The sequence below is a fragment of the Chionomys nivalis genome, chromosome 19 (genome assembly GCF_950005125.1).
Source record: "Chionomys nivalis chromosome 19, mChiNiv1.1, whole genome shotgun sequence".
Taxonomy (NCBI): Eukaryota; Metazoa; Chordata; class Mammalia; order Rodentia; family Cricetidae; genus Chionomys; species Chionomys nivalis.
In genome coordinates, this window is record NC_080104.1 from 42920848 (window position 1) to 42930956 (window position 10109).

General features: G+C 52.0%; 1 protein-coding gene across 1 annotated transcript in view; it reads right to left on the minus strand.

The window, feature by feature from the left end:
* Hk1 (hexokinase 1) overlaps positions 1-9761 on the minus strand; it is a 67595-nt gene extending 57834 nt beyond the window's left edge. The window contains exon 1 of the mRNA XM_057750992.1: positions 9437-9761. Coding sequence (XP_057606975.1) covers positions 9437-9499 — 63 coding nt within the window. The 5' untranslated portion in view covers positions 9500-9761. The remainder of the gene's footprint in view (positions 1-9436) is intronic.
* Between the last annotated feature and the right edge of the window lie 348 nt (positions 9762-10109).

Genomic DNA, 10109 nt, shown 5'->3' on the forward strand with positions numbered 1-10109 from the left:
GTCATTAATGGCCACATCGCAAGCCCTGCAGATCAGAGGAGGTGTCCATAACCTTGTCTCTAAAGACTCAGCGTCCTCATCACATGGGAATTTTGGGGCTGGGTACCTTGGCACAGGCCTGCGATCCCAGCACGCAACCCAGGCTACACAGCAAGACCCAACATACACAAATGAGGGGAACTACTAGAGACTTGCTGAGAACCTTCCATTACCCTGGCTCTGGTGACGGTGTCTCCTGCTTCAGTAGAATGCCAGAAAAATCCTTCCAGCTTTGGGGCCATAGCTTGCCCTGAGCCCCATCAGCGGCTCTAGGAGTCTGAAGTCCAGGACCGCAGTCCTGGTTCTGTATACCCAGCAAGAGAGTACCCATGGTGTCAAGGATGTCGGAGTCCCTGCACTAGCCTGACTGCTTTCTAGCCATCAAGATTACACGACTCTATTTCCAGAACCTCATCCGCAACCCGATGTAAACTGCAGAAAGAAACACTTACTTTATTTCAAGCCCACTGAAAGGACTCAACTCAACAAAGCATTTTGTTGAATCAAGTATTTTGACAATGGAGCAAAACCTTGCCAAGGGGAGACGCGTCTTCCAGTCCACTCACCCCACCACCACCCATCTGGTGCTTTCCAGGACCCATGGGAGAAATGAGGTCTGGAGCAAGTGTTGCTGCTCCAGACAGTCTACATGTGTCAATCACCAAATGACATCACCCACCGGTGTCTTACTGCATTATCAGGCAGGGGTCAACAGTGGCCATTTGCAATTCTTAACAATTTCACTTTGCGTGAACTTACTGAATCAGTTTCTTTTCCAAATGAAAAGGGTCCTTCAGCTCTGAGCAGTGTGTGTGTGCGTGTGCATGTGCATGTGCGTGTGTGTGAGAGAGAGAGAGAGAGAGAGAGAGAGAGAGAGAGAGAGAGAGAGAGAGAGAGAACCTAGACGGTCCCAAGCCAGCTCTGTTTCTTTCCACCCATCCTTTCTTTCTTTGGATCAGTTTCCCTAAACTGCAGCGTGAGAGCACTGGGTGGGTTTGAGTCGGGGGAACCCCGCTGTCACCACCTAACAAGCAGCTTCACCACTTGGGGCGGGGGGGTTCTTAGTTTCCTCATTTCTACATGGAGGTATCCTCCTCCCAGGGCCTCACAAAAAAATTCTCTTCCTGCACAATCAGGAAGGAGACACACCAAAGCAAACGTTCATGCCAAAGTGTGTGTATGGACGTCCACTACGGTGTTTGCGTCCATCAACTGGCAAACAGGGCAAAGGCGATGTGTTATCAAAATCGCAGAGAATGCTACATGGTCAGTCTTCTCTGAAGTCAAGAAGGTGGGGGTCATGTAAACCTATAATCCCAGCCTTCGGGGATTATGAGTTCGAAGCCAGGCTGACCTATGAGTTCAAGTTCCAGGCTAGCTAGAATTACACAGAGAAATCTTATTTTTAAAGAAAAACCAAGGCAGAGAGAGGGCTCTGTCTGTAAAGTACATGATGTACAAGAATGAGGACCCTAGTCTGGATCCCTAACTCCCACATAAAGCTGGGCAGAGCACAGTATCTGTAATTCCAGCGCCGGGGGAGGGGGGGCGCGGGGGGGGTGAGCAGAAGGGCGGAGACAGGTGGACCCAGTCAGCCCAGCCAAACTGGTGAGCTCCAGATTCAGTGAGAACCCTTTCTCAAAAAATAAGAGAAAGAAACTAGGGTGGCCTCCACACACACATATGCATGTATACACTTGCACACACATGTGCATACACATGTACTTAAAAAAATCAAAGAAAAAAGCAGCGTGTAGCAGGCACAGGATGACTCCCCGGCACCCTACCCCACCCCTGCTGCTTCTATCCCAGAGGGAGGTTCCCTGCAATCCCAGAGGGAAGAGTGTGTGTGCACGCATGTGAGCACGCATGTGCGTGTGCGTGTGTGTGTGTCTGCTGACATTTTCTGCCCACACTGGGCAGGCTCAGTTACTGTTTGCAAAGGGCTGAGCCTCAAGCTTCTCCGTTTGTTCAGTTTTCCCTGCAGCAAAGTGAACACCCACCCTCTGCTTTCACGGAAGATAGCCTGAGAGGAGGCTGTTGGTTTGGGTTCTGTCTGAATAGGGCTGGGCACATTTCGGAGACAGATAAGACTACTCTACCACGGGCTGATCCACAGAGGGCCCCAGAGTGGGATGGGGGGGTGGGGGGGATAACTCTGCAGCCACCTGGACCCAGACAAAAGGCTCAGCTTCAGGTGGGTGGGGGAGAGGCACAACTCACACCTAGAGCTGTCAGGTTCACTTGCTGAAACTGTGAGCCACCAAAGCCATTTGATAAGGAAAATCAGGAAAGAGGCTAATTACGATATACTCCTGTGCTGGGATGTGAAAGGAAGTGACCTGAGGTGCTCTATTACAAACACGGAAAGGGTCAAGGATCTCGAGGTGGCTCGGGAGGTCAAAGTGCTTGCCAGGTGAACCTGACAACCTTGAATTTGATCCCCAAACACACACGGTGGACAGAGGCAAGTGACCTCCACACATCATGGCACACCCACAAATAAAGTAGCATGATTGAAAAAAAACAAAAAACTAAAATATATGTAAAAGTTTGACTATGCCAAGGGGTCATGGTTGGCATGATTGGTGAGAAAGCTCAAACGCTGATGAGAGTGTGTTAGGGCAAGTTCATCAGGGTCAACAAACTTTATTGAGAGTCTTGGGAGCATCAAAAGGCGATGACGATATCATACAACACTGTTACCGCAGGCCCCTCTTGGCCACTTTGCAGGTTTGTCAAACTGTCGACCCTGGTGACCTTGCCCTGTCACACTCCCACAGCACACTGTCACAGCACAGAGCAGCTTGAATAAAGTCCACTGAGGAACATGAAAACAGTCCCCCCAAATAGAACGTGGAGCAGAAGGAAGGGATTTAGCAGAGTACGTGCTGCAGGGCACCAATGATGAACGTGTACGACCAAACAAAGCAAGGCCACGAGTACTACTTGAATTCCAGCGCCACCACCGCATTTACAGTGCTGGATGCTATTTATAGACACGGAGGGTGCACGTGCAAAAGCACGTACAGAAACGACAAGCATCAAGTTCAGGACAGCGGGGGCTGGAGATGGCTCAGTTAAGAGAGATGACCGGTTTTCTAGAAGGACCCAGTACTTACACTGGACAGCTCCCAGCCACCTGTAACTCCAGCTTCTGGGGGATCTGACGCCCTCTTCTGGCCTCCTTGGACGCCCAAACACACACACACATAAAATCCCTTAACACTAAGACATTCAGAGGGGCTGGAGAGATAGCCCAGGGACTGCAGCAAGCACCTGCTCTTCTTGCAGAGGACTCAGGTTCAGTTCTTGGCATCTACATTGGCTCATAATCAATTACAATTGTCTGTAACTCCAGTTCCTGGGGTTCCAACTTCCGGCCCCTGCAGGCACAATCAGACAAAAACACTCACACACATAAAACAAAATAAAATAAAAAAATAAGTGGTGTGGGGGGGGCAGGTGCTGGAGAGACGGATGCACGGTTAAGAGCATTTGCTGCTCAGGTTCTGCTCCCAGCATGCTCACGGTGGCATAGTCACCTGTAACTCCAGTGGCAGGGGGTCTGACACCCTCTTCTAGCCTCCTGGGGCACCAGTACACACGCAACGTGCATACATGCATGCAGGCAAAACATTCACATACATAAAATAAAAAGAATTCTTAAAAGAAGACAAAGTGTTCAGATAGGAGACAGGAAAAGAGAAGGAAAAGAAAGAATGGGGTCCAGGGTGGCTGCAATGTCAACTGTGTCTGACTTGTCTATTTGTCACAGGAACCTCGATATTTTTATGTGCCTCAAATTTTCCTAATAAAAATAATTCATATTTTTATGTGAGAGGGCAGGGAATTAAAATACAAGTTCAGAGGTAAATCAGTAAAATAGACAACAGTGAGCCTTTCTCCTAAAACAGGGAAGAGGAGCAAGAACATTCTGGATTCCATAATTTTATCGTGACCCCAGGGATGGGGAATAGCCTATCACCCAATCCCGGGGGCGGGGGGGGGGGACTGCCTATTGCCTGTGTGTAGGGAACAGCCCCAAGTTCTAAGTAGGCACTAAGAGCCCTTCCTTCTGCAGCATCCGGGACCGCCCACGGGAGGGGTGGCCCAGAAGCACAGGTGTGATGCCTTCTGCCCTGACAGCCTGGCTATTATATTTGTTTGTAACTTGGCAGTGATGGGAAACTGAGCTGAGTATCTAGCACATTCCAGAAAAAAAGGCTCTGCTGCTAAGCCCCGGCCACGGCCCTCTCTGAGAGAACAAATAAATACACATACGCATAGCGCGTCCACATTCGAAATATTCACGAAGGATTATATTTAAGTAGCATCCTATGGGACACAAGGTATCTCAAGATGCTCAGAGCTAAGAAGTCATTACAACAAGGATCTTAAAACTGCACGGTGGTTGCTGTGCACTGGACTCTACCTCTCAAAGCTTGTAACAGGCTTGTCTGTTCAGTTCACCAGAAGTCAATGTTACTGCTAGAAAACCGATTTAAGATCAGACTAATGGAACGCAGCACACTGAGTGGTTTCCTCACGTCCCAGCGATGTGGAACACTAGGCTGGGAGACGGTGGGCACCTGTCCACCCTTCCTCCGGGTAACAAGCAGAGCCTGGTTTCCATAGTCCTGGACCTGAGTCAAGGAGCCAAGTGGAGGTGGCTGGGTCACTACTAATTCCTGCACACAGACGCAGGGGAGTGGCTGCTTCTGTGTAGCCCACATATCTCAGTTCCTCCTCAGGCACAAGCAGAGCTGGCTCCAGAGACTAGCTCCGTCAGCCAGGAAACCCAACGTCCAAACACACGGGCACACATACATGCACACACACACACACAGGCAAACCATCCAGTCATGCCCAGTCTTTCAAGGAGAAGGCTGTCCACGATCTCCCCGGGGAACAGCAGGAGTGTGGGAGGCTGCACCGCCCGGCGTGGCCAGATGAGGAGGAACCTCGCAGCCAGCCACTTGCCTGGTTTATTCCGCACGATGACGTTCTCTCAGGATCCCACCCCTGAATGACGGACCCCACTACTGGGGTGGTGAGGTCTAGGACACCTGTGGTGAGGGACCAGAGGTTGTGACAGGACTCTCTCCAAGGAGCCTCCACTAGCCATGTGTGCAATACCAGGCTGAAAAAATGCACAAGACAATTCCTAACTTTCTTTTTAAAACTCAATTTCTGGCTGCTGTTGATGTGAGTGGAGGTCAGAGGACAACTTGTGAACGCTGGTTCTTTGCAGCTGTGGGGTCCGGGGATTGAACTCAGGTCCCAGGCTTATGAAATAAGTGCTTTCGGCACTGAATCATCTCACCTGCCCTCCTTAAGCCACAAGGAAAAGAACGGCGTTGAGTCGGGGTCTCACGGTGTACCCCAGGCTAGCCTAGAACTCTCAAGTCTCCCAGTCTCAGCTTACAAAGTCTTGGGGCTACAGGCATGAGCCACCACAGGCAGCTCCGTTTCTCCTTCCTTCCCACTGCCTTTACAGCTACAGTGGCCTGCCAGCCTGAGAAAATGGCCTTTGGTGGCCTTTTAATAGATAAGCACATTCTGCCTGGCTTTCCTGGGCCACTGGACAAACCACACATGTGCGTTCCCTATGCAGATGATGTGGGGTGATGGGGATCCACCCAGAGAAAGTCCACTAATGTTTGCTGCTCTGGGAAGCCTAGGGAGAAAGACATCTAGTCCTTCTCTGATACTCCTGGCTCCATTTTTCTTCTTATATTATTAATATTTCTATTATTACTACTACTATTATTATTTTCTACCTACCACTGCCTCCCAAATGCTGAGATTAAGAACACATCTCTTGGGGCTGGAGAGATGGCTCAGTGATTAAGAGCATTGCCTGCTCTCCCAAAGGTCCTGAGTTCAATTCCCAGCAACCACATGGTGGCTCACAACCATCTGTAATGAGATCTGATGCCCTCTTCTGGCCTTCAGGCATACACAGAGACAGAACATTGTATCCATAATAAATAAATAAATATTTAAAAAAAAAAAAAAAGAACACATCTCTTTCAAGATTGTGTGTCTGTGTGGCTGCCCCCAAGCAGCCCAGAGGTAGAGCCCTCTGGAGCCGGAGTTACAGGTGGTTGTGAGCCACCTGCTGCGGGTGTGAGAACTGAACTCAGGACCTCGGCAAGAATAGTAGGAGCTCTTAACGTCTCTCCCGCCTTCATTTTCCTGTCTAAACAAACAGCACACTGTGCAATCCTTCAGGAGCCAGGCCCCTCCTGGTGACACACAATGGAGGAGGCTGGGCAATGCGAGGCACGTTAAAAGCCACTTGGAGGTTAAAGGGCCCCGCCTCTGGCTTCCAGAACTAGAGGACTTCCCGCATTCTGATGAATGGAAGTGGTCGTACGTGCGCCTGTTCTTCCTCTTAAAAACAGGAGATGCACAAAGGAAAAAAATGTATGCTTTATGATTCCATGTGGCCACCTTTTCCACAGCACCCTTTAACCAGCACTACGCAAAAGGAGCCTGGAGCACATGGCTCTGAGCTAAGTCACCCTGCTGCTTCCGCCCAGAATGTGGTTCATAAGGCTGGATCACGGCTCTCTCCCAGGCAGCAGAGGGAAATAAAGCCCTCTCTTGGGTGCTTTTGTATTCTGGGCAACTCTGAAAACCTTCCCCCAACAAGATCTAATTTCCTTCCTCCTAGCAGTCCTGTGAATTACCAGAGGGCACCAAGTCTGTCTCCAGAGCCCGACAGGCTGAGGGCTGAATCATCATGGCTGCCCACACCAGGAAAGTCTCCACTGGGTTCCCTTCAGGGCGGCTCCCAGGACCCAGCTCCACAGAAAGAACGTGATTTGAAGACTTGTACACCCAGGCAGCCTTTCTCATATCAGGCAGTGAGTGGCGTGGGAAGGACAGGTCCCTAACAAGACTGTGAGTTCCAGAGGTGCTCAGCAGAGAAGGACACTGCCCATTGGAGCAAGTGACCCCCCCATATGCCCAGGGATGCTCTCTTGGACCATACCCACACATGGCAGCCCACCATACAGGCATAGGCGATGCCCTAGAAGAGAGCTAAGATGTGGGCTGGAGAGATGGCTCAGAGGTTAAGAGCACTGGCTGCTCTTCCAGAGGTCCTGAGTTCAATTCCCAGCAACCACATGGTGGCTCACAACCATCTATAGTGAGATCAGGTGCCCTCTTCTATTGTGCAGGCATACATGCAGACAGAACGCTGTATATATAATAAATAAATGAATAAATCTTTAAGAAAAGAGAGAAAGAGAGCTAAGATGTATATCAAGTCCTGAGTGAGATGTAGACGAAAACTCTTGGGTTTTTGTTGTTGTTGTTAGTTTTTCAGGGTTTTTCTGTTTTTGTCTTTGTTTCAAGAGAGGGTTTCTCACTGTAGCCCTGGCTGTCCTGGAACTCGCTCTTTTATAAACCAAGCTGGCCCTGAACTCAGAGAACCACCTGCCGCCTCCCAAGTGCTGGGATTCAAGGTGTGAGCAATAAAGCTTCTCCGACACAAACAAGGTAAAAGTTTCAGCCTCAGGACCCTCCTCCAGCAAGGCTCTGGGACGGAATGGGGGAAGGGATATCACAATCTCAGAGTGAGGAAGGCTTTAGTTAGGTATTATCATCTGAATCAGAAGTCACCTGCTCCAAAACCTACTTACAGGGGCCTGGTAGACAGAATGTGACAGAGGTGAATCAGGCCACTTGTTGGAATGCAGAGCTGTGGTCTTAGTCCAACCCAACCACTGGAGGCCACCTAGCACCATGTAATGGAGCGGCCAGGCAGCTGGCAGCCTCACAGGTGGCTTAGCTCACAAGGTCATTGGGCCTCCACCCTGGCATCTGCGCTCCAGAGCCACAGAGGGTATCATAAGTAGGAGAGCTGTGAACACTTGGTTCAGGCCTAGTCTAAGTACAGTTTGCTGTGCTGGGACTTCTGTCTTCTCTTTCCATGAGATAAGCATCAGTCGTGCACACCACCAAGGAAGAAACTCGGGAATTACAAGGGCTGAGGCATAACTCCCCGAGGCCAGGTCTCTCCAGGGGAGAGGACGTGCATCCTGAGGTATGGGAACGCTAGCCTATGGCACGTTCTCAAACCCACCTCCTAACCACGCTACTGCTGGTCCACGCCCAGCCTGAGGTACGGGATGGGAGCAGTCTCCGGTAGGCTTGTCTCTCAGCGCCTCTCCTTCAGCTGACAGCCAAGAGTCCTGGTCAAGCTCTTAGGTGGAAAGAGGCCGAAGCCCCGCCCTGGCTCCACCCCTAACTAGCTGTGTGTCCTTCAGGAGGTCATAATCCTCAGTAAGACTATTTCCTAAAGTGCCAGATGAGGAGGTCTCAGGTGGAAAAAGAGTCAGCCCCTGGTCACCTGTGGCTCTCACCTGTGGATAGTACTCCTTGTCTGAATGTCAAAGTCAGGTTGACTGAACCTACCTAACCTTGATAATATCAACTCCTCTCCAGGGTAAGTAAAGTATACCTACAGCGCTAATTAAAAAAAATATGCGTGTTTCCCCTACTGTCTCGGGCTATTTCTGGGAAAACATCCTGTCTAAGGTGGCAGAAAAGTGAGCTACATCTTTTAAGACCCACCAGCACATGGCACTTGACACTAGACACACATCACTCCTAGGACCAGGTGTCCATGTGCAAGAACACGCATGTCACAGACAACGCACGCCAACCCCTCCACGCTCTTCAAGTGACTAAAATGTCTTATTTGAGCTCCTGGGCTGAGACTGCCTGGAAATTACAGCTTGGGAGGAATAAAAAAATTCCATTCAGACGTGCGGTTCCAGACCTGAGGCCTATGAGCAAAGTTTCCGGCGGCCTCTGCTCCCCTGCCCACACCGGAAAGCCAGGCGGGTCACCCCGTCCTCAGATTAAGAAGCAGCTGCAACAGCTGGGAGAGCCCAGTAACAGTTTTCAGGAGGGCATCACGTTCTCCAAATGGGAACCCCAAATATGGGATGCCTGGCTTTCAGCCAGCACCCCCACCAGCTGCTCACTAACCTCCCCGGCATATCTCAGTGATCACACCTTCCCCGCCCACGGCGCATGGACCTTTGCAAACAGGCCCTACAGACAGGCCCGCTGGTCCCCACCCAGCCAGGTCCCAGCCCGGCACTTCGCGGGTACCCGTCTGACATCCACCGTCTTTTCAAGGACACTGCAGTATGCAGTCCGGCCTCAGGGAGGGGGGTCTTCAGCCAGCCGCCCAGTTCAAGAACACACATGCTCTCATGCTGACAATGCCCTGGTGAATCCCAGCGCGAGGCCTGTCGCCTGCTGTAGTCCAACCAGATGCTGCCTGGGAGAGGCTGGGGGAGGATGCAGGCGGTGGCGAGCGGATGCGGGAATGCAAGGCTGTGGCCAGGGCGGCGCCGGCGGGGCTCACCTTTTTGACTTGGTCATCCTTCAGTTCAGTGAAGTAATAGGCTAGGAGCTGCGCAGCGATCATGCTGGCGGTCGGGGATGCGGGGAAGCAGGCGTGGGGCCAGTGGCTCCTCGGTAGCCCTGGTGAGCAGTGGTCCTCCGGTGGCGGATCTGCGACTCCTCCTCCTCCTTTGGCTCCTCCCCCTCAGTCCCCGGGCGGGGCGTCGGCCTGTGCGTTCCGGACCTCCGGAGCTCCCGGCCCTGGGAGGGTGACAGCCGCCAGCCGGCCCACCTCCTCAGTCCCCATTGGCTGCAACGCGCCTCTGCCGCACCAGGCTGGGACTTCCCAGCAAGAGCGGGAGAGTGACGGCTGCTCCCTCCCGCGCCGGAAAGGAGGCAGCACCCAGCACGTTCCCCACGTAGGGAGCGCACGGTCACGCGTGGTGGCACTGTGCCATGCCTGAGCGGGTGGGTGGAACGCGGAGCAGGAGGTGTGGGACACGATCTGGAGAAAACAGATCCTGGAGTATTGCCCACGGACACCGCAGACTGGAGAACACGAGCGGGGCCACACCCCTTCCTCGGAGATTTGGGTTCGCCCCCCGCCCCCATCCCCACTGTTGGGGGGGGGGGAAGCACACAAGTGGGCGTGGAAAGCGAGCGGAAGCCGGAGTTAGGCGGCTTCACTGGTCTTG